This window comes from Oncorhynchus gorbuscha, linkage group LG02, assembly GCF_021184085.1.
Source record: "Oncorhynchus gorbuscha isolate QuinsamMale2020 ecotype Even-year linkage group LG02, OgorEven_v1.0, whole genome shotgun sequence".
In the NCBI taxonomy this organism is placed as follows: Eukaryota; Metazoa; Chordata; class Actinopteri; order Salmoniformes; family Salmonidae; genus Oncorhynchus; species Oncorhynchus gorbuscha.
The window spans coordinates 102542923-102567452 of record NC_060174.1 but is presented as its reverse complement, the minus strand read 5'-3'; the positions used below and the strand labels follow the sequence as shown (position 1 = coordinate 102567452).

General features: G+C 45.9%; 2 protein-coding genes across 5 annotated transcripts in view; one reads left to right on the top strand and one right to left on the bottom strand.

Moving 5' to 3' along the window:
* The first annotated feature begins 1067 nt into the window (after positions 1-1067).
* Positions 1068-23461, top strand: LOC124014457 (PWWP domain-containing protein 2A-like). Of its 4 annotated transcripts, none has more exons than XR_006835025.1 (3): positions 1068-2239; positions 12747-15718; positions 16015-16620. XR_006835025.1 is itself a non-coding variant. In XM_046329498.1 (3 exons), exons 1-2 carry the CDS (start codon positions 1101-1103, stop codon positions 14620-14622), a joined length of 3015 nt encoding a protein of 1004 aa, XP_046185454.1. In that variant the 5' UTR covers positions 1068-1100; the 3' UTR covers positions 14623-14650; positions 20976-23461. The 4 variants fall into 4 exon arrangements, 2 of the variants coding, with proteins under 2 accessions (XP_046185454.1, XP_046185434.1); XR_006835026.1 differs by having other exon boundaries at positions 12747-16495; positions 16533-16620; XM_046329498.1 differs by lacking the exon at positions 16015-16620 and adding an exon at positions 20976-23461 and having other exon boundaries at positions 12747-14650.
* Positions 22774-24530, bottom strand: part of LOC124014464 (tetratricopeptide repeat protein 1-like) — a 22013-nt gene continuing 20256 nt past the window's right edge. Inside the window, 2 exon segments of the mRNA XM_046329510.1 lie at positions 22774-23121; positions 24092-24146. Of these exon segments, the coding sequence (XP_046185466.1) occupies positions 22964-23121; positions 24092-24146 (213 nt within the window). The 3' untranslated portion in view covers positions 22774-22963.

The window sequence follows — 24530 nt, the reverse complement described above, 5'->3', positions numbered from 1 at the left end:
GGTGAATTTTCAGTGACTTATGTTAAACGCAATGCATGGAGTGTTGCTCTGAATTTCTTTTTTTGAAGGGAGGGATAGAACTGTAGAGATGCCATTTAACACCCAGGAAGTTACGATTCAAACTCCCATTAGACATCTCTCCGAGCGTCATAATGTCAAAATAAGTTTTTTTTTACTCATCAAATATAGAGTTTCGCTGAGCATCTATTACATTACATTACATTTAAGTCATTTAGCAGACGCTCTTATCCAGAGCCTGTAATGTATTGTAACGACCCAGGGCCATTACAGTATGAACTTCCAAAATAAAATAGGAATTTACAAGCAACAGAAAATGTGCCTATTCGGCACCACCAATGGATCACTCATTACTGCCAATACAGGAAGGCTACAACAGCTACATGTTTTATTTATGTAACCTTCATTTAACTAGGCAAGTCAGTACCAATTATTGTTTACAATGGCGGCCTACTCCGGCAAAAACCCTAACGACGCTGGGCCAATTGTGCGCCTCCCTATGGGACTCCCAATCACGGCTGGTTGTGATACAGCCTGGAATCGAACCAGGGTCTGTAGTGACGCCTCTAGCACTGAGATGCAGTGACTTAGACCGCTGTGCCACTCAGGAGCCCAATAAACCGTTTTAGAAGTACATACCGGAGTAAATGAAGTTAGTTGCTCAATGAAACTCCTTATTTGACATTAAAACGCTTGCAAAGCTGTCTATTGGGAGTTTGAATCGGAGCTTCCTGGGCGTTAGACATCTCTAACGCAGATACTGGGGCAGTATTGAACCAAAATCAAAGGTCCTAATGTCAATGGGGCCTACTGTAAATGTTGTAACATTGCTGCTTGAACATCGCTGGTGCCTAAAATACAATACAATATCGCCCCTTGTGGCAAATGTTTACAAAACCAGACAAAGGGAGCCAATTACAAAAGTGTTTCCAGGGGTTTCTGTTGAATGACGTGGACATTGACCAGTCAACTACAACTTTGTAGTTTGCTGGCCAATCCCAAGTGGTCTTTGGTTTCAAGTGGGCGGGCTCTATCGCTATCACAGGGAGAGGACCTGACCGTACAAGCAAAGCGGAAAGAAAATGGCGGCCGTGGCTGCGGAGCCAGGAGCTGCTGCGGCATCAACAACAACAGCGGGGAACAGTGGTGATTTCGAACCGGAACCGGTGCCGGAGGCCAAAATCGACTTCGATGCGACGCAGGAGTACGCACCAGTAATGGACCATGTTCACCAACTCAAGGATGGGGATGCAGTTCAGGAATGCAACCAGGTCCAAATGGAGCTAGTGAGCAGGCCAGACCTAGAAGCAGCGGGAAAAGCCCTCGCTGCTAGTGCAGAGGATGAACAGATCGATGCAGGCTGTCTTGGGGTCGGTGTAGAAAAAACGGAGAACCATGCTCTCGAGGGCTTTGGTTCCAAATACACCATGTCTCGAGCGGAACGTTTGAAACAGTTTTTTTCGCCGAATGTTGAACCTGCAAACGAGGTCAGTAAGCACGAGCCCTACGCCTGCCTTCAGAATAGCCCCATCTCCGATTCACAGCCATCGGTGGTCTTTTTGCATTCGTTCCCTGCGCAACCTGTGGCTACGGAGGCTGGGCTGTCGTTAGCAGAACCAGCAGAACCCATTATAGATTACGATAAGAACCCAGAATTAACCCAATCTACTAATATCGAGTGTGACTATAGAGCTTTAATTAAATCGTCTCACGAGGCTGAACTGGATCCCGAACCCGCAGATGAATTTCCTTCTGTCTCCGAGTACAAGAATGACGACCCCTCAGAAGCTGCTTCGCTTGAACGTCCCCAGTCCATAGACCACGTCGACTTTCTACCAATTCTAGAGAGGGAACCAGTCCTCGGGACACCCGTGGAGGCTGGTTACATGTGTGACTTTTCGAGCATAACAACCCAGAACATTCCGAGACCCGAGGTTCCTCTAATGCCAGTGGACCAGGTACCCTCCTCGGCAGAACTTGGAGACTCGTGCTCACCACAGAGGTTCGAAACGAATTTCGATGAAAGCGATCCAGTATCGAAACCCTCTCCCCCTGTGTCTGGTGCTGAAACTGAAGAGCTACAGCCTGAGTCTGTGCACAACCTGATACCTGGGTCTGAGGTTCGAGTATCTCTGGATCACATAATCGACGACGCACTGGTGGTGTCCTTTCAGTTAGGCAAGAAAATCTTCTCCGGGGTTCTGATGGACCTATCTAAAAGGTATATTATGATCCTTCTCAGAAATGTCTCTTCATGATGTTTTTCTAGCTATGTGGCTTTCTGTCACTTTCTGTTGTTAAGTTTAGGTCTACACCTGGAATCATATCACTTTGTTTTGTTTACGACTGACATCCATGGCGCGTACAATGTACACTCCTGAAATATGTGGTGTGTGTACATTCCTAACTCGGGCTTTGCAAACCCACTGTCCCATCTTCCTAACCTTAACAGACACAGTTTTCTACTCTTGCCACAGGGCGAGGGGGTCAAGCTACCATGTGACCTCTGTAGCTTGACAACCAAGTCACAAAAATACAGAGAGTAACTGCTCTTATCCTCAATTATCTGGGCTGTGCTTTCGGGTTTTTAGTCTTTTCAGTTTACAAAACTCATCTTTGGTTTTATTTACAAAAGTCCAGTTAGATCAGAGGTCAACTGGAGAGGAGGATCACATGAACCGTCTGTAGGTTAAGGTCAGTCTTATGGTGAATTTCCATACAGGATTTACCCACATGTTTTACCCAAAAGGCCCAGAGACTTTTCTGTTTCCATTTACGTGAGCCGGAACCCGTGCCTCAATGGACTATGGTCCCCGGCAGACCTGCTCTCACTTGGGGCCAAAGCCAGGTCCACTGGTACTTTTCAGCTGTCATTTTACATAACAATGGCTAACTGTGAACCTTTAACACCTTCGCACAAAGCAACACTTCTTTTTGTATTATTCAGAGTTTGTTGATTCTGCTTTTCACCAGTCCTCACTGTCAGCCCCAGCTATGGAAACAATGCCCCTAGTATATCATAAGGATGTATACACTAGTGTAACACTGGGGTTACAGTCGAAAAGCTGCATTGGAGAATGGTGCAGTCGGTAGAGTAGAACGATGCTACTTTACCCCCCCCCCCCCCCCAGTGTCTGTCTTATTTTCCTCTTTGTAATTTATCACCCGCCTCATCAACACCCCCCTCCACACTTCTCTCTCTCTCACTTATCAGCTGCAGATCTATATTTAGGGTCATCGTTAAACTTTCTTATTTTTGCCTGGGGCCTATGTAAATTATCCTTATTTGGTTAAGAAAAGGTGCCATCTGCACACACAAACTTTACTAAACTATCAGAGGAAATCAACACTTTGTGGTGTTTCCCTTCACAAGCTGTTTCAGGATATCTTCATATCATTTCAGGGTATAATATCAGGATATCTTCATATCATTTCAGGGTATAATATCAGGATATCTTCATATCATTTCAGGGTATAATATCAGGATATGTTAATTTCTGGTGTTATACCGTGTAGACCAAGGCTATTAATATAGTCTATCAATACATGGAATAATATATGCTATAACTTGGGAAGCCACATTAGTTTAAATTGCTATGATAAGATCCTGAGCAGTGGTCATCTCAAAGACAATGGTCAGTTCATTGCAATGACAAGATGGAGGCCACTAAAACCTTAGGGTTTCCTTTTCCAATCTTACAACACTAGATAATCAGCACCCTCTACAAACAAAATACTTTAAAAAAAATCCTTATTATTGAGTCTAAGCAGAGATCTGTATATAATGACAAGATGATTATGTCTCCGCCTTAACAATAGGAGTCGTTGTCCTAAAGAGAGGAAGGAGGCAACATAGAAACTCATTGGTCTTATTTTGGATAGAGTTAAACCTCTTGTTTCGCATTTTCCTCTCTAGTCTATGGGATAGGTTTATGGCTCTTGTTTTCCAAAAGTCCCCTGAGTGCAGGCCTTGTGCCTGTGATTGGCCAGAGTGTGTTCCATAACATAGGTCATTAGAGAACAACCTATATAGTGGTCCTTCTGTAGCTCAGTTGGTAGAGCATGGCGCTTGTAACGCCAGGGTAGTGGGTTCGATCCCCGGGACCACCCATACGTAGAATGTATGCACACATGACCGTAAGTCGCTTTGGATAAAAGCGTCTGCTAAATGGCATATATTATTATTATTATATAGATTATTTTTAGGGCCGATACCGATTTTCGAGGGTCAAGAAGGCCAATTGACAATATCTTAGACTGATATTCAATATCATTAAATTAAAAAATGTTGATTACGACATTTCTCAGAGACAGCCATTCATCATACATTCATTTAAAAAATCTAACAAAAAATGTGATTTTGATAAAACAATCGAATTACATTACAACACAATGGTGCTAATTTTATTTGAATGGTAAATCTTTTGATAAACTGGGTAAATTAAGATGGCAACGGCTTACTCTCAATACAGGTGAATGCATATTCAACAGGAGTATTTGAGCTTGTTTGGGATGACCAGTGTCTAAGGTTCTACAGATGACCAGTGTCTAAGGTTCTACAGATGACCAGTGTCTAAGGTTCTACAGATGACCAGTGTCTAAGGTTCTACAGATGACCAGTGTCTAAGGTTCTACAGATGACCAGTGTCTAAGGTTCTACAGATGACCAGTGTCTAAGGTTCTAAAGATGACCAGTGTCTAAGGTTCTACAGATGACCAGTGTCTAAGGTTCTACAGATGACCAGTGTCTAAGGTTCTACAGATGACATTCTGTATTCCTTTCATGTGGGCCTTCGACTAGCCTACTGGTCAACAACGTTTACATAGAAGCATCACTCCATGTCAGGCCTGTATGGAAGGACATCATATAGGCACTGCTTTTAGTTTGACTATATTAAATAACACCTATTCAATCCAAAATGGGTCCAATGTAACTTAATGATTTGGGATAACAGATATTTATGAAACTAGTATTATTTTGGTAATTTTCCGTGATCATGATTTATTTTTTATTTTTTCAGATGTCATGATTCATCTCTAAACAGCTCTGCTGCTAGGGTGAAACAACTCAATTGGCTAGTTCCGCTATCTGCCAAGAATTGGGCGGGTTGTAACTTGATTCTACTGCTACGATTGGATAGAGTTAGGCTGTGACTCCACTTCCTTTCACACCCCTCCATCGCTCATATCACTTGGTGCTGTTTACTGCTACTATGAGAACTATCTCAATGACGATGACGTTTGCTACAAAGTCAGAATGTGCATAATATCTAACGAGAGCGAGGCTAGGGAAAAAAGATCACACGACGATGCAAGGGCTGTTCGAAGGACTCATATCTGAGAAGTGAGAATGCACGGAAGACACGTTTCAGTTGAAGTCATTCAGTTGTACAACTGACCAGGTATCCCCCCCCTTTCATTCAGTTGTACAACTGACCAGGTATCCCCCCCCTTTCATTCAGTTGTACAACTGACCAGGTATCCCCCCCCTTTCATTCAGTTGTACAACTGACCAGGTACCCCCCCTTTCATTCAGTTGTACAACTGACCAGGTATCCCCCTTTCATTCAGTTGTACAACTGACCAGGTACCCCCTTTCATTCAGTTGTACAACTGACCAGGTACCCCCCTTTCATTCAGTTGTACAACTGACCAGGTACCCCCCCCTTTCATTCAGTTGTACAACTGACCAGGTACCCCCTCCTTTCATTCAGTTGTACAACTGACCAGGTACCCCTTTCATTCAGTTGTACAACTGACCAGGTATCCCCCTTTCATTCAGTTGTACAACTGACCAGGTATCCCCCTTTCATTCAGTTGTACAACTGACCAGGTATCCCCCCCCTTTCATTCAGTTGGACAACTGACCAGGTATCCCCCTTTCATTCAGTTGTACAACTGACTAGGTATCCCCTTTCATTCAGTTGTACAACTGACCAGGTTTTCCCCATCTTTCATTCAGTTGTACAACTGACCAGGTACCCCCCTTTCATTCAGTTGTACAACTGACCAGGTACCCCCCTTTCATTCAGTTGTACAACTGACCAGGTATCCCCCCTTTCATTCAGTTGGACAACTGACCAGGTATCCCCCTTTCATTCAGTTGTACAACTGACTAGGTACCCCCTTTCATTCAGTTGTACAACTGACCAGGTATCCCCCTTTCATTCAGTTGTACAACTGACCAGGTATCAGTTGGACCCCTTTCATTCAGTTGTACAACTGACCAGGTATCCCCCCTTTCATTCAGTTGTACAACTGACCAGGTATCCCCATTCAGTTTTCATTCAGTTGTACAACTGACCAGGTATCCCCCTTTCATTCAGTTGTACAACTGACCAGGTATCCCCCTTTCATTCAGTTGTACAACTGACCAGGTATCCCCCCCCTTTCATTCAGTTGTACAACTGACCAGGTATCCCCCTTTCATTCAGTTGTACAACTGACCAGGTATCCCCCCTTTCATTCAGTTGTACAACTGACCAGGTATCCCCCTCCTTTCATTCAGTTGTACAACTGACCAGGTATCCCCCTTTCATTCAGTTGGACAACTGACCAGGTATCCAGGTATCCCCCTTTCATTCAGTTGTACAACTGACCAGGTATCCCCCTTTCATTCAGTTGTACAACTGACCAGGTATCCCCCTTTCATTCAGTTGTACAACTGACCAGGTATCCCCCTTTCATTCAGTTGTACAACTGACCAGGTATCCCCCTTTCCTTTCATTCAGTTGTACAACTGACCAGGTATCCCCCCTTTCATTCAGTTGTACAACTGACCAGGTATCCCCCCCCTTTCATTCAGTTGTACAACTGACCAGGTATCCCCCCTTTCATTCAGTTGGACAACTGACTAGGTATCCCCTCTTTCATTCAGTTGGACAACTGACCGAATCGATAGTTACATATCGCAATATTATTTTGGGGATGATATTATATTGATCCTATAACTCCAAGTATGGATTTAAATATTTGCTTGTTTTTGTTGCTCTGTAGCATGCAGGTAGCCTAGTGTTTAGAGCGTTGGACTAGTAACCAGCAGGTAGCCTAGTGGTTAGAACGTTGGGCCAGTAGCCAGCAGGTAGCCTAGTGGTTAGAACGTTGGGCCAGTAACCAGCAGGTAGCCTAGTGGTTAGAGTGTTGGACCAGTAACCAGCAGGTAGCCTAGTGGTTAGAGTGTTGGGCCGGTAACCAGCAGGTAGCCTAGTGGTTAGAGTGTTGGGTCAGTAACCAGCAGGTAGCCTAGTGTTTAGAACGTTGGGCCGGTAACCAGCAGGTAGCCTAGTGGTTAGAGTGTTGGACCAGTAACCAGCAGGTAGCCTAGTGGTTAGAGTGTTGGGCCAGTAACCAGCAGGTAGCCATGTGTTTAGAACGTTGGGCCAGTAACCAGCAGGTAGCTTAGTGGTTAGAGCGTTGGGCCAATAACCAGCAGGTAGCCTAGTGGTTAGAGCGTTGGACTAGTAACCAGCAGGTAGCCTAGTGGTTAGAGTGTTGGGCCAGTAACCAGCAGGTAGCCTAGTGGTTAGAACGTTGGGCCAGTAGCCAGCAGGTAGCCTAGTGGTTAGAGTGTTGCGCCAGTAACCAGCAGGTAGCCATGTGTTTAGAACGTTGGGCCAGTAACCAGCAGGTAGCCTAGTGGTTAGAGTGTTGGGCCGGTAACCAGCAGGTAGCCTAGTGGTTAGAGTGTTGGGTCAGTAACCAGCAGGTAGCCTAGTGTTTAGAACGTTGGGCCGGTAACCAGCAGGTAGCCTAGTGGTTAGAGTGTTGGACCAGTAACCAGCAGGTAGCCTAGTGGTTAGAGTGTTGGGCCAGTAACCAGCAGGTAGCCATGTGTTTAGAACGTTGGGCCAGTAACCAGCAGGTAGCTTAGTGGTTAGAGCGTTGGGCCAATAACCAGCAGGTAGCCTAGTGGTTAGAGCGTTGGACTAGTAACCAGCAGGTAGCCTAGTGGTTAGAGTGTTGGGCCAGTAACCAGCAGGTAGCCTAGTGGTTAGAACGTTGGGCCAGTAACCAGCAGGTAGCCTAGTGGTTAGAGTGTTGCGCCAGTAACCAGCAGGTAGCCATGTGTTTAGAACGTTGGGCCAGTATCCAGCAGGTAGCCTAGTGGTCAGAGCGTTGGACTAGTAACCAGCAGGTAGCCTAGTGGTTAGAGCGTTGGACTAGTAACCAGCAGGTAGCCTAGTGGTTAGAACGTTGGGCCAGTAACTGAAAGGTCGCTGGATCGAATCCCTGAGCTGATAAGGTAAAAATCTGTCGTTCTGCCCCTGAGCAAGGCAGATAAACACACTGTTCCCCAGGCGCCGAAGACGTGAATGTCGATTAGGGCAGCCCCCCGCACCTCTCTGATTCAGAGGGGTTGGGTTAATTGTGGAAGATGCATTCAGTTGTACAACTGACTAGGTACCTCCCTTTCCCTAACTAGTGCTAGTCGGCTGTACCTGCGCCAAAACCCCAGTATATTTCATCCTATAGCTTGTTCTCCATCTTTTTAAATACTGAGCCAACATATTTTCAGTACTTTTATTTCAATTACTGGTCAAAACTCATTTTCTCAGCAGCAAATATATAGTGAGCAATATGTTTGAAACTCAAGATGCTCTGGATAAGAGCGTCTGCTAAATGACTTAAATGTAAATGTAAGATCGCAACACATATAGAATGATGAGAATGGTGAGAATCACATATAGAATGGTGAGAATGGTGAGAATCACATATAGAATGGTGAGAATCACAACACATATAGGATGGTGAGAATCACAATACACATAGAATGGTGAGAATCACAATACATATCGTATCGGCCCCTATGTATCGTGATAATATTGTGAGGTCCCTGGCCATACTATCCAATAAGCCTATTTCAGATCTCGGGGTAGAATCTGTTTCTTGACCACGCCATGTTTTTGTCTAGCATCCCTTGATAAGGAAAGAGAAGATGGCTGCGTGACAATGAAAGGTGTTGGTTGATCAGGAGGCTGCTGTGATGGAAGGCAAAGGCAGTGGCCAGGAACGGCATGTTCTCCTGTTCATGGCTGTTTCATTAGTTGTGATCAGTCTTCCTAATCCTTGTGCAATTTTACACTTCGTGTCGGCTGTCACCGAGGAATCTGCATCTTTCAGCGGTTTCAAGGATGTTTTTAAGTAGGAACGGATGGGCTCATGGCCAGATTAATGCAAGGATGGATGTACTTGCTTTATGTAACTGCCAGGGAAGCAATTAGTTTCAACTTGACACATCCTTCTGGTTTAGAGAGATTGAATGTTTGTATGTAGCCTTCAGTGCAGTAATTAAGTACAAGCGTCCCAACCCTCCACGTTTAATGTTATGCTCTGAAAAAGGCCGTAGCCTACCACATTGTCCAGTTACATTTTCAGTTTCCATGATGGCTCAGTGCAGTCCAGACCACGTCAAGGTGACTTATGAGGAATCCCTTTCCCCCTATATTCTATTAGAGAATATTCTCTATCTATCCTGTGCAGACTGGTCTACACCTTGACCCAGTGCTGTGAGGTTTTATTCCTAGTCATCTGGTGTTAGCTAAAACACCATGGGCCATCATCTCTGCTCTGCTGGGAAAAAATATGTTCTGCCCTGATCCTCCATCCTCAACCTGAATCTTGGCTGGTATTGTTTCCTACCGTCTCCTCGCCTATGTAAACCGTGCTCAATCTTTCTTCAAATTAGAGAAATTACATTCTCCTTGGCCTAAATTATATCATTATAATTAGTGGTTCCTGTGACTGCAATTGGATCCGTTACTGAAGTTGCCCTCACCCATGAATGGCAAGTGCATTGAAAAGCAATCATGTTTTGCCGTCGCGTTGCGTTAATTTACAAGATGCTCATGTAGATATGATTAGAGGTCAACCGATTAATTAGGGCCGATTTCAAGTTTTCATAACAATCGGAAATCGGTATTTTTGGGCGCCGATCTGCCAATTTTCTTTAATTTTTGTATAAAAAAATTAGAAATTATACCTTTATTTAACTTTGGCAAGTCAGTTAAGAACACATTCTTATTTTCAATGACGGCCGAGGAACGGTGGGTTAACTGCCTCGTTCAGGGGCAGAATGACAGATTTTCACCTTGTCAGCTCGGGGGATCCAATCTTGCAACCTTACAGTTAACTAGTCCAACGCAATAACGACCTGCCTCTCTCTCTCGTTGCACTCCACAAGGAGACTGCCTGCCTGTTACGCAAATGCAGGAAGCCTAGGTAAGTTGCTAGCTAGCATTAAACTTATCTTATAAAAAACAATCAATCATAATCACTAGTTAAGTACACATGGTTGATGATATTACTAGATATTATCTAGCGTGTCCTGCGTTTCATATAATCTGACTGAGCGGTGGTAGGCAGAAGCAGGCGCGTAAACATTCATTCAAACAGCACTGTCGTGCGTTTTGCCAGCAGCTCTTTGTTGTGTGTCAAGCATTGCGCTGTTTATGACTTCAAGCCTATCAACTCCCGAGATGAGGCTGGTGTAACCGAAGTGACATGGCTAGCTAGTGAGCACGCGCTAATAGCATTTCAAACGTCACTCGCTCTGAGCCTTCTAGTAGTTGTTCCCCTTGCTCTGCATGGGAAATGCTGCTTCAATGGTGGCTGTTGTCATTGTTGCTGGTTCGAGCCCAGGGAGGAGCGAGGAGAGGGACGGAAGCTGGCAATACTAAAGTGCCTATAAGAACATCCAATAGTCAAAGGTTAATGAAATATAAATGGTATAGAGGGAAATAGTCCTATAATTCCTATAATAACTACAACCTAAAACTTCTTACCTGGGAATATTGAAGACTCATGTTAAGAGGAACCACCAGCTTTCATATGTTCTCATGTTCTGAGCAAGGAACTTAAACATTAGCTTTCTTACATGGCACATATTGCACTTTTACTTTCTTCTCCAACACTTTGTTTTTGCATTATTTAAAAATGCTTCAAATGTTTCATTATTTACTTGAGGCTAAATAGATTTTATTGATGTATTATATTAAGTTAAAATAAGTGTTCATTCAGTATTGTTGTAATTGTCATTATTACAAAAAATAAAAATAATAATCGGCCGATTAGTCTGTATCGACTTTATTGGTCCTCCGATAATCTGTATCGGCGTTTAAAAAAATCATAATCGGTCGACCTCTAGACATGACATAAGGAAATGGGTTGGTATTGGACTATTTGTTTCGAGTGTATCTCCTATTAACGGGATGCAGCAGAGCTTTTTGTCATTTCAGCCAGTAGTTTTTAAAGTAGCTCACAAACCAAAACGGCCCCGAAAAATTGTACTCAATTTTGTACAACGTCATCCATTTCGTATGTATGTTACATCTTGCACAAATCTAATAAAAATCCTTGTATGTTACAAATTTCACTTTGTACAATATGTTATGAATTTGTAAATGCGTAAGATCCCATTCAATCTCTTTAAGGAAGAGTATAGATCCATTGTTTTGGTCTCCACCCGGCACAGCCAGAAGAGGACTGGCCACCCCTCAGAGCCTGGTTCCTCTCTAGGTTTCTACCTAGATTCCTGCCTTTCTACGTGCATCTACATTGCTTGCTGTTTGAGGTTTTAGGCTGGGTTTCTGTATAGCACTTTGTGACATCGGCTGATGTAAAAAGGGCTTTATAAATACATTTGATTGATTCTCCAAAGGGGAGGAAGGGTAGTTCAGTACAGACCCACTAGAGGTAGGATATGACCCATCCCGCCTACAATCCTTTGTGCTTTCATCACTATAGCACATTCAGAGATCCATTTATAGCCATTAATCCAAAATAATGAATAGGTTTTAAACCAAAAAAAAACACTTTCTGTTTGTCATAGATTGATAATATATGAGATGAAAGGTAGGTTCCAAACGAGTTCAGGAAGCCAAGCTAGTGCTCTGTGAGATGTTCACAGGGATGGGGACAGATGTTTGATCAAGAGGGACCTTTCAAGAATAAACACATTTTCTCTAACGCTAAACATACAAATATGTATTTTGCAGTTATAAGGAAGGTAAATTCTTCAAGTTAGTGGTTTTATAATTTGATTATACTATATTTAGAAAGCATATAAGTTATTTCAAGCCTTATTCATCCAGTTTTGTTGACGAGGAAATGCGCCGTATAAAATATTTCAGATTTTTATCATATTTGCACTGTGTCCTCAACTGACTACACCTCAGCCATGTAAAACTATTTTGACCAGAAAGGTGAGATTTTAGCCTTTCTTGGAGTGTGCAACATTACTAGCTATTGTTTATGGTCTTCTCATGATAAATAACTACTTTCGGGGATTACGTAGATTACACAGAGTTAAATTTAAGTGATTTTAAGACTTCATTGTTTCTGACTCACTTTCTATTTTAATGAATAAAGTTGGAGGGAAGTTTAGCATTAATATTGTAAACAAAGCTTGGTTTCCTGCTGTGTTTTCAGGGCCTTGTGCACTGCAGTTACCTACGGTGGTTTTGTGTTTGTCTGTGGGAACTCCTTTGATCTCATGCAACACTAATTTAGTGTGCCGCTGTTCTTCACAGCACTCTGTTTACGTCTGAAACTTTACTCCTCGCATGTTCAGGATTTAATGGCTTTAGATGTATGTACTAAATGTACCTATGTGGGCCTGAAATGAAATGTCAGAAATACAAGAAACAAACAAAGCCAATGAATGATATGAGTTATGTTGTTGTTGTTGAGTTATCCACAGTTTCTAAATCCTCTCAACTTTCTATTCTCAGGTTTGGACCCTATGGAATTCCAATCACTCTGTTCCCGGAGAGAGAATACAAGGAGAAACCCGAATCTATGCAGCTAAAGACGGAACAACACCAGCCAGAGACCGAGAATGTGGAAACGCCAGTCCAGGAAAACACCGATGGCCAAGTCGCCACAGTGCCCGAACCGAACCCTGACCCCCAGCCTAACCCATGGACTTCAAAACCTCCCCCACTGTTTCAGGAAGGCGCCCCTTACCCTCCCCCTTTGTTCATCAGGGACACCTACAACCAGTCGATACCTCAGCCGCCTCCCCGCAAGATCAGGCGGCCCAAGCGCAGGCTGTACCGCGAGGAGCCCACCTCCATCATGAACGCCATCAAGTTGCGGCCCCGTCAGGTGCTCTGTGACAAGTGCAAGGGCGCTGTCACGACAGTGGACAAGAGGGAGCCACGCAGAGGCCCCGTGTCGGACTCTAGGAGCGAGGATGCCAAGCGGAGACGCAACGACAGCGCTGTCAGCAAGCGGCCGCGCAATGACCCCCGCTCAGAGGAGAAGAGCCGTGCTGCTGAGGTGGCCAAACGGCAGGTCTCCTCTTCTTCCTCCTCTCTGGGCCAGGTGAAGGGCGGAGCTGGAGGGAACAGGGTTCTGAGGGCGACCTCCACCACAACATCATCACCGGTGAACAGCGGCTCCAGAGTCCAGCTCAATGCCAAGAAAGTGCTGCAGAGCAAAAATGTTGATCACTCCAAGGCCCGCGAGGTGCTGAAACTGGCCAAGGCACAGAAGAGGCAGAGAGAGACTACGGTAGTCACTGACAGCAGTGGCAACGCCAAGACGATGACGAGGGCAGCCGCCCTGCAGGAGGCCCACGCACACCAGAAGGTCCACTTCACCCGGCGGCTGCAGCAGATCAGCGGGGTGGGACCAAGCAGCGCCACCCCTCTGCCACCCAGGATGCGCATCAAGCCCCAAAGGTACCGTAATGAAGAGAACGACTCTTCTACATGTAAGCCGCCTTGCCTGGAGAAAGTGCCGGGAAGTGGCTGTTTGTCCCCTCCAAAGCCAGACGCGCCCCACTGCACCGCCACATGCTCCTCCTCCTCCTCCTCCTCCTCCTGCTCCACAGGCCAGGCCGCTGCTGCTGAAAGCCAGGGCCCAGATAACGGGCCAGAACCTGAGGTTTGTCCTCAGCCCCAAGTGGAGCCCCCCACAGCCACGGAGCACGGTGACCCCAAGGCGGAGCCGGAGGAGCAGAGGGGGCAGGAGGAGAGGCGGGAGACGCGTGGCAGCAAGGCTGGCAACCTTGTCGTTTTCATGAACCTTAACCCCGGCCAGCCGGACTCCTCTAATACCTCTATGTGCAGCGTTGATAGTGCAGACGACTTAAAGTCCTCGGACTCAGAGTGTAGCTCTACGGAGAGCTTTAACTTTCCCCCTCCCGGTCGCCCCTCGCCCCCCGTCCCCGGCACGTCCTCTGCGGTCGCTGACCTGTCGCCTGCCCCTACGGAAGAGAAAAAGCCCTGTAAATCTCAGAAAGTGTTTTCTAAAAATGTGTCTAAGTGTGTCTCTCTGGAGGGCAGGACCATTTGCGTAGGGGACATTGTTTGGGCCAAAATATATGGTTTTCCCTGGTGGCCAGCCCGCGTCTTAGGCATCCAGATCAGTCGTAAAGATAATGGGCTCTTAGTCAGGCAGGAGGCCCGTGTCGCCTGGTTCGGATCACCCACCACCTCCTTCCTGGCTCTTGCACAGGTCGCCCCTTTTCTAGAAAGCTTCCAGTCACGCTTTGACAAGAAGAGAAAGGGCTTGTACCGTAAAGCCATCACAGAGGCAGCCAAGGCTGCCAAGCAGCTCACTCCTGAGGTTCGCGCCTTGCTTACACAATTCGAGACGTGAGGTGGTGTGCTTTGGGGGAAAAGGAAAGGTAGGCAAAAATGGCACCCACTTTCGTCCCCCCCCTGCATCTCTCCCCTGCTCGTCACCTACAGGGCCCCCTCACCTTCCAGGGAGAAAGAAACTAAATATTTCAGGCCAGAACACAACCAGTAATCTTTTTTTTTTTTTTGTACGCTTGAAAAGGGACTGGATGGTAAAAATGGGGTTATGAACCTTGCTGGGTAAATAAGGATGGCAGTGTATTTTTACTTTATCCTATATCAAGGATCACCTTTTCCAACCTGGTGGAAATCTGGTAATTGTATATTTTAGGAACATTTTTATTCACTGGTCAGTGATTTGGAATATTCTCATTTTACTTCTTAAATTGAAGCCTTTAAATGTCACTCTTTGTGCAAAGAAACTTACGTCATGTTTTAACACCGCGGGCTCATAGGTTGATCGATCGAGTTCCGTTGCCAATTGTCAAAATCTTCGAGACAAAAGGGTATTTCTTTCAGTCTATGCAACAAACGGTTCAGTGTCAGATACTGTGAATGGAAAGATACGGGATCTGAGCAGGAGTAGATATTATGTATCTGTACGGGTGGAAGACATGCTGTAGCTGTGATGTGACCAGGAAGTGGACACTTGTGGATTTGAAGAGAGAGCAGGCATATAGGGGCTCATGTATCTGCTGTACCTCGGACATAGTCATAGCTGCCTGGCTGTGGGAGCTGCCTGGCTGTGGGAGCTGCCTGGCTGTGGGAGCTGCCTGGCTGTGGGAGCTGCCTGGCTGTGGGAGCTGCCTGGCTGTGGGAGCTGCCTGGCTGTGGGAGCTGCCTGGCTGTGGGAGCTGCCTGGCTGTGGGAGCTGCCTGGCTGTGGGAGCTGCCTGGCTGTGGGAGCTGCCTGCCAGGACTTTCCAGACAGTTGAGCCGTGGTAGTGAGGCGCCTTTAAGCCAGACAGGTGAGCCTTGGTAGTGAGGAACCTTTAAACCAGACAGGTGAGCCTTGGTAGTGAGGAACCTTTAAACCAGACAGGTGAGCCGGGGTGGTGAGGAACCTTTAAACCAGACGGGTGAGCCGGGGTGGTGAGGAACCTTTAAACCAGACAGGTGAGCCTTGGTAGTGAGGAACCTTTAAACCAGACAGGTGAGCCTTGGTAGTGAGGAACCTTTAAACCAGACAGGTGAGCCGGGGTGGTGAGGAACCTTTAAACCAGACAGGTGAGCCGGGGTGGTGAGGAACCTTTAAACCAGACAGGTGAGCCTTGGTAGTGAGGAACCTTTAAACCAGACAGGTGAGCCTTGGTAGTGAGGAACCTTTAAGCCAGACAGGTGAGCCTTGGTAGTGAGGAACCTTTAAGCCAGACAGGTGAGCCTTGGTAGTGAGGCGCCTTTAAACCAGACAGGTGAGCCGGGGTGGTGAGGAACCTTTAAACCAGACAGGTGAGCCGGGGTGGTGAGGAACCTTTAAACCAGACAGGTGAGCCGGGGTGGTGAGGAACCTTTAAACCAGACAGGTGAGCCGGGGTGGTGAGGAACCTTTAAACCAGACAGGTGAGCCGGGGTGGTGAGGAGCCTTTAAACCAGACAGGTGAGCCTTGGTAGTGAGGCGCCTTTAAACCAGACAGGTGAGCCGGGGTGGTGAGGAGCCTTTAAACCAGACAGGTGAGCCGGGGTGGTGAGGAACCTTTAAACCAGACAGGTGAGCCGGGGTGGTGAGGAACCTTTAAACCAGACAGGTGAGCCGGGGTGGTGAGGAACCTTTAAACCAGACAGGTGAGCCGGGGTGGTGAGGAACCTTTAAACCAGACAGGTGAGCCGGGGTGGTGAGGAACCTTTAAACCAGACAGGTGAGCCGGGGTGGTGAGGAACCTTTAAACCAGACAGGTGAGCCGGGGTGGTGAGGAACCTTTAAACCAGACAGGTGAGCCGGGGTGGTGAGGAGAGGAGGATGGTGTGACGCTCCTTATCCCCTCTCAAAATAGAGACAGTACCCCCCCCCACCCCCACCCATATTTCTACAGTGCTACTACATACTCTAGTTCCCTTGACTCTCTTCTTGGCCTCCACACTCCCCCAGTCTCTGTTCTTCTATCTGACTGTGTCCTGTCTACCTAATGCTCTCCTGAGTTATCCAAGACTGTTCTATCCCTACTTCTCTAATCTTCCTAGCTTGCGCCTTGGTTTTTTCATACATAAAATGATGCCCAGTTATTTTAAAATCACTGATTTTAATGAATTGTCTGCATCGGGACATTTTCAACAAACATTTAGTTGATGCGGCGAAAGCTTCCCATTCCAATGATATTGAGTCGACTAGCATTGGCCGTGGGAAGCCATTTTAGTTACTCCTCACATAGACCGATGTGATATGGCAGCACGTTACATGGAGTGACTATATTATGTTGCCAATTGTGTTAAACTTTTACTATGGGTTTGCCATATCTTGTTGATTTATGAAGTTTTCCAGTGATTTCTCAGTTTCCGTTGTTAGACCTACTTCACCCTAATTTGAAGTGGGAAATGTGTGTTGATTTTATTTGGTGCGTCTGAACCCTATCTTCTATCACTTCCTTCACTGCTTGGCTAATCTCGTACGACTGTGAATCTTGGTTTTATATATTATGTACAGTACAATCTGTATCAAATAATTTAGAACTTTCCTGATGATTCATGTTAAAGGGTTTTCTTTAGTGTGACTGGGGGGGGCAGGATGAGGAAAGGTGACCTCTCCTGCTGGCTGGGGGGGGGATGGAAAAACCTCCTGTCCTGCAGGCTGTAGGGTGGGGAGATGACCTATCCTGGCTGAAGGGGGGGGGGGGAAGATGATCTGTTCTGTAATTATGGGTTCACTTCAGATTTGACCACTTCATCACAAAAACGATGAACTACATTTCCTAAATGTGTTACTAGCCACTCTGACTAAATATGAAACGTACATACAGTACAGACTGACATTGTCTCACTTTTGCCCTTTTGGCCCGAACAGGTAGAGATCAGAGGCCTCTTGCTTGGTAGCACACACTGACCTGACCATGGTTACAAGCAGAGACGTGTATGGTTCTGACAGTTGGTTTCTTTCTGACCTCTATCATCTGTTTGCAGATCAGAGAATGCTGTATAGGAGACAAAAAAAAAACACGTTGAAAAGTAACATTTGATGAACACTTGTGTAAATGTTTTCTGCTGTTTTTAAAAAAAAGTATATAAATAAAATGTAAACTTTAAAGAATCTGCCCTAAGTTGTCGTCATTTTAGTGCTCCTACTTCCATTTAACACCTACAAATCCAATGACGTTTATTACCCTTCAGTTTCACCTTGAAACAAGCTGTTATAAAGACATTGATGGTCATTTGGAATTCGAGATACTTCTATTGTCTCTTTTGCACCAAATGCGGGGCCTTTTAAGTTGACAATGACCACGCCTTTTAAAATGGAGCTTGTGGTCTTTACATTAGCTGCGATTTTACTACAACATTTTGTGGGGCTTTTATGAAATAGCAGACCTGTATGAAAACACATTTGCCAGACAATAGCTGTTAGCCAGCCCCTGTCTGTCACCTGGGGCTGTTAGCCAGCCCCTGTCTGTCACCTGGGGCTGTTAGCCAGCCCCTGTCTGTCACCTGGGGCTGTTAGCCAGCCCCTGTCTGTCACCTGGGGCTGTTAGCCAGCCCCTGTCTGTCACCTGGGGCTGTTAGCCAGCCCCTGTCTGTCACCTGGGGCTGTTAGCCAGCCCCTGTCTGTCACCTGGGGCTGTTAGCCAGCCCCTGTCTGTCACCTGGGGCTGTTAGCCAGCCCCTGTCTGTCACCTGGGGCTGTTAGCCAGCCCCTGTCTGTCACCTGGGGCTGTTAGCCAGCCCCTGTCTGTCACCTGGGGCTGTTAGCCAGCCCCTGTCTGTCACCTGGGGCTGTTAGCCAGCCCCTGTCTGTCACCTGGGGCTGTTAGCCAGCCCCTGTCTGTCACCTGGGGCTGTTAGCCAGACAAGGCCCCTGTCTGTCACCTGGGGCTGTTAGCCAGCCCCTGTCTGACACCTGGGGCTGTTAGCCAGACAAGTTCCCTGTCTGTCACCTGGGGCTGTTAGCCAGACACGGTCCCTGTCTGTCACCTGGGGCTGTTAGCCAGCCCCTGTCTGTCACCTGGGGCTGTTAGCCAGACACGGCCCCTGTCTGTCACCTGGGGCTGTTAGCCAGACATGGCCCCTGTCTGTCACCTGGGGCTGTTAGCCAGACAAGTTCCCTGTCTGTCACCTGGGGCTGTTAGCCAGACACGGTCCCTGTCTGTCACCTGGGGCTGTTAGCCAGACACGGCCCCTGTCTGTCACCTGGGGCTGTTAGCCAGACATGGCCCCTGTCTGTCACCTGGGGCTGTTAGCCAGACAAGTTCCCTGTCTGTCACCTGGGGCTGTTAGCCAGACACGGCCCCTGTCTGTCACCTGGGGCTGTTAGCCAGACACGGTCCCTGTCTGTCACCTGGGGCTGTTAGCCAGACACGGTCCCTGTCTGTCACCTGGGGCTGTTAGCCAGACACGGCCCCTGTCTGTCACCTGGGGCTGTTAGCCAGACACGGCCCCTGTCTGTCACCTGGGGCTGTTAGCCAGACAAGTTCCCTGTCTGTCACCTGGGGCTGTTAGCCAGACAAGTTCCCTGTCTGTCACCTGGGGCTGTTAGCCAGACACGGCCCCTGTCTGTCACCTGGGGCTGTTAGCCAGACAAGTTCCCTGTCTGTCACCTGGGGCTGTTAGCCAGACAAGTTCCCTGTCTGTCACCTGGGGCTGTTAGCCAGACAAGTTCCCTGTCTGTCACCTGGGGCTGTTAGCCAGACACGGCCCCTGTCTGTCACCTGGGGCTGTTAGCCAGACAAGTTCCCTGTCTGTCACCTGGGGCTGTTAGCCAGACAAGTTCCCTGTCTGTCACCTGGGGCTGTTAGCCAGACAAGTTCCCTGTCTGTCACCTGGGGCTGTTAGCCAGACAAGTTCCCTGTCTGTCACCTGGGGCTGTTAGCCAGACAAGTTCCCTGTCTGTCACCTGGGGCTGTTATATGAATGATAATGGGAGGAAAAGGGGGAATATGGTAGAAAAATGTTGCGCCAAATCATTCCTTTTATTGAACAGAGTTTCTTACCTGCAAACAGATATAGGACCTATCTATCACCTGGTCAGACCATTACTACTGTTCCAACTGGCTGATAGGCCTTACAGTAATCATTATCTGACTAGGCAATAATTTAATAGCTAGGTCATACAGAACAAATCAACTTTTATACGTCACATGCTTCGTAAACAGGTGTGGAACAACAGTGAAAGGCTTACTTATGGGCTCTTCCCAACAATGCAGAGAGAGACGTAATAATAATATACACAATGTAATGGTAACTTGGCTATATACACGGCGTACCAGTACTGAGTGGATGTGCAGGGCTACGAGTTAATGGAGGTAAATATGTACACAACCAGTCTTATGACTTGGAGGTAGATGATGTTCAGGGTCCTGATGGTTCCAGACTTGGTGCATCGGTACCACTTACCGTGCGGCAGCCGAGACAACAGCATGACTGACACCGTCTGGTATAGAGGTCCTGCATGGCAGATCATTGACTTCATATGCTATAATGGAAAAAGAACCATTGCTAAAGTGCTGTCAGTCAGTTGGTTGAAGGCAATGTTTTTGTAAATGAAATGGTACTGTGAAGTAACGTTTTTGGTTTGAAATACAAAATTAAAAGACGACCTATATATGTATGTTAAAGGAGCGGCATACACAACCTTACTTAAATAAAACATCCACTCGGCAGCCGTCTAGGCTATCTGGCTTGAATCTCAAGGACATTTGAATATTCCGTTGAGTTAAATGCATGGCAGACCAGCAGACTGCTGAACCGTTTATGACTGAACACGATGACTCATTTGTGATGTCTATCTTGGTTTGCCACTGTCAGATACTTGCTAGGCTGAGACATGCGTACAGGACAACTCCGGTAGAGATACATACATGAGCCCTCCCAAAACGCCTTAGGAGTGTTCTCGAGTCTGCAAGTAAAAGCCATTGTAGCGTGAACAATGTACCGTTTACTCAAGGAGTACAAGGTTAATTCCTGAGTTCACTGGAGTCCCCTCAAAAACCTTGTGTTGTTGGCTGACTAATGACCTACAGTCCATATTCAATGAACATTTTAGTATTTGGATGAATGGCCGTCCTGCCAGGTACCATAGGATCGCCTTTTTCAATACTGTCTGTGCTTGGATAATAAAAAAATCTATTTTTTTAATGGCCATTGAATGTGCTTTCTTACGGCCAGATACAGCAAGAACGTCCTCTGATTTGGATGACAAGGTCCCTGATGTGTCCATCTCTCTCTTCTCTTCCAGCGCTGCAACGCTGAAGGGCTGCTGACGGGCCTTGACTCCTAAACACCGCCATTGGTTGCAAGACTGTCGAACGGAAGGACGTGTCCAGAATTGATGGAGACATGTCATGGACACAATTATTTTTTATTTAAGTATCGGAAAGAAGGAACATTTATATATTTATAATGGAAAGCAGACCTATTCCTCCAGGCCTATCCATCTGATTTGTTTTGAGCAGGGCGTCCATTTCCTCAAGAATGTGATCTTCGTTTGAGTGGAGACTTCTGCAGTAGACAAGCACACGTGGGTTCTCCGACTGTTATTGGTATCCATTACAGACGTTGTGACAGGACTTTGCAGGGTTTTATAGTAGGTTGATCAGTGTATCCGTATCTGAAATGCAAAGACAGAGCTTTGGGCCAGTAACAGGTCGCTTGTTCGAACCTCGAGGCGACTAGGTGAAACATCTTATCGATGTGCCCTTGAGCAAGGCACTTAACCCGACAAATTGCTTCTGTAGGTCGCTCTGGATAAAAGCGTCTGCTAAATGACTCAAATGTAAATGTAAAAAATAAAAAGAAATAAAAACAATACTATGTAAAATAAAATCAAAAATGTAGTGCAATAAAGATTGCATGTGCTATGCTATTGCAGTGCAGTCTCAGAAAAATGGGTTTTTGTTGTGCGGGAAAAATGATCTTGGTGTCTGTTTCTGCCACAACCATAAATTGGCTCCTGTTATTCCACAGTGAGCTACAAGCAGCCTCAGGGCTCGATTCAATCCGTATAGCTGAAGTCCAGCATTTTATAACGCGATTTAACATTTAGTTAAACGCTGGAACATTGCTTTTACATTTCGATCACGCTCGTAGCGCAGCTCTTCACGGATCGAATTAAGCCCTGCTGAACACCTCCAAATGTCTAGAATGTTCCTGGGGAGCTGGAGTCTTGCAGTACTTGAGGTGTGTCGTCTACAGTTGACAGTCAAATACAGGAAAACAAAGATGGGCCTCTGTCACACTCCTCCGCTCAGTGTCACACTGTCTTTCACCCTTCCCTTGGTTCTCTCCCCTTTATCCAGCTCAAAGAGGTTATGACATTAAAATGAGCCAATTTAAGATTTACAAGTCTTTTTCCTTGCCAGCTGTCCCTCCTCACTCTCTTTCTCTAGGGTCAAACCAACCTACATACAGTATTCATCTCTTCCCCCCCCCCTTCCCCCCTCACATCAAGACACATAGGGCCAGTTGACTTGACCCCGGAGGCCATATTGGGGATTCCAAAAGGGAAACGTTCAGTCAGTCAGTCAGCAGCTGAAGAGACTGAATCAGATGTGGCTCATCTCTTCTTTCTCGTGTACATATATATGCGTTTCAATACAATCAAAGAGTTTACTTGACTAAACTCACGACTGACTGGTGGTTGTGGGACATCCTGTTAGTAATGTATCCGTATCTAAAAAAATCAGTCAATTTGCTGTTTGCCTTTGTACTTGGTGTGTGAGTATTTTATTCTATATTGTACTTCGCCATCCTCTGAATAGTTAAGTCAAATAAAGGCCTACAAAGTAATTCATCTTTCAATACAATTTAACAACTACACTATGGCCCTGTACACACAGAGGCTGTACAACCCATTTGGCAAAATGTGATACTGCATATATTCTTGAGAAGTTGTGAAATTTGTCGTACATCAATTGTGTAACCTGAGTGTTTTACAGGCCGATGACACTTTCATTCCTCAACATCCTAATGTCAAAGAAGTGGCAAATGAAATCGCTCCATAAAAATACAATTTAAAAAAAGACAACGCAGCAAAGTACCAGTCACGGATCATTTAATGGCCCTTTCAGATTGCCCACCATCTCTCACACACAATCTTATTTAACCATGAAAGACTTGTCTTTTACATTTCCAAATGGATCCCACTCTGACACACCAGTGGAGGGTCCTGACTGTCCGTCTCTTAGCTCTGAGGATGGGTGGCCAAGCCAGGTGTGACGACGGCTCTCAGACAGGCTCCTCATGCTGTGATCTGTTGTTGTTGTTAGGATTCTGAACAAAGTTGACAGAGTAGGATCCAGTGCCCGAATCCTGGTTTACCTGGAAGTTTGATGTGGACAGACCAAATGGCCGCAGGAACATATTGCCCAAGTCCTTCAGTTTGCCTAATGACAGATAGATAGGGAGAGACATTAAAAAGCTAAATAATGACAAAAACCATGATGAAAAACAAAAATGACCAATAACACATGAAAACATTGAATTGAAGTCAGTATTTTTCTATTGACAATTGAATATGAGATGATATTCCAATACACTGTATGCTTAGCTGTGTTCTACTCTACAAACACTGTACTTTAGGAGTGAGCTGTTTTCCCCAGCACAGCTCCAAGGGGCGGCAGGGTAGCCTAGTGGTTAGAGCATTGGACTAGTAACCTGAAGGTTGCAAGTTCAAACCCCCAAGCTGACAAGGTACTGTCATTCTGCCCCTGAACAGGCAGTTAACCCGCTGTTCCTAGGCCACCATTGAAAATAAGAATTTGTTCTTAACTGACTTTCCTAGTTAAATAAAAAAGGGTCAATTTAATAGGAAATGTTGATAAAAGAGCCTCCCTCCCTACACACCGTTTCGTGGTCAATTTAAATTCTAAGCAGTTGAAATGTGTTTCCCAGCCTAGTGAGTAGCAACTGGGTCCACACAACCTTATAGTGAGACCATGATGGAACAGAACCGGCCTTCCCACATGTTATTTTAGCGGTCACCCTCACCTGACAACAATATGATTTAAAACATATCACCGTTGCAGATTTATTTTTTGCTAGTCAGTGAAAAACAAATTGTAGAAACATCTCAAGGATGATCAATGGGGGGGAAAAACGATGCACCTGGGCTCAATTTAGAGTCTCAAAGCGAAGGATCTGAATACTTATGTAAATAAGCGATCTGTTAAAAAAAAAAAAAAACATTTTTTTAAATACATTTGCAAACATTTCTAAAACCGTGTTTTCGCTTTGTCATGGAAAAGGGGAAGGGGTCTGAATACTTTCCGAATGCACTGCACTTGTGTCTTTGAAATGTTTTCCTGGGGGTGCAATCTATGCAAAACAATAGAAAAGCAGTTGGTGATCTCATACCCATCATATCGTCCTTCAGCTTCTCATTTCGCTCGTGGATCTGTTGTGGAAGCCGCTGTATGGAGGAGAGGGAGAGAGACAGTCGAGGTAAATGACTACACATGTGCCCGATTGCTGTGAAGACTACTGGCAGATACGGTTTACCTTCTGCTGATCTTATATTGTACTCATCCTACCAGCACTGTTTGGAATGGAACTTCACAGAATAAAACACTTTCCACTACTTTACCTTCCGGTTGTCTTGGCAACAACCCTGTGGTGGGAACACATTACACCTGACCCCTGCACTAGAGCAAGCGGGAGGTAAACCCTTCACAGTAACACCTCATTATCCATCTCAAGTCAGAAGGAGCCCTTTCCTCTGTTTTGTAATCACTGTCATCTTCTATCTAGGGTGCTGCAGGTCTAGACAGCATCTTCCATCTAGGGAGCTGCAGGT

Bases quoted from the DNA above. Each gene is read 5' to 3' on its own strand.
- LOC124014457 (XM_046329498.1), top strand. From the start codon at position 1,101: ATGGCGGCCGTGGCTGCGGAGCCAGGAGCTGCTGCGGCATCAACAACA. The intron at 2,240-12,746 runs GTATATTATGAT...TTCTATTCTCAG, and splicing joins CTGATGGACCTATCTAAAAG to GTTTGGACCCTATGGAATTC.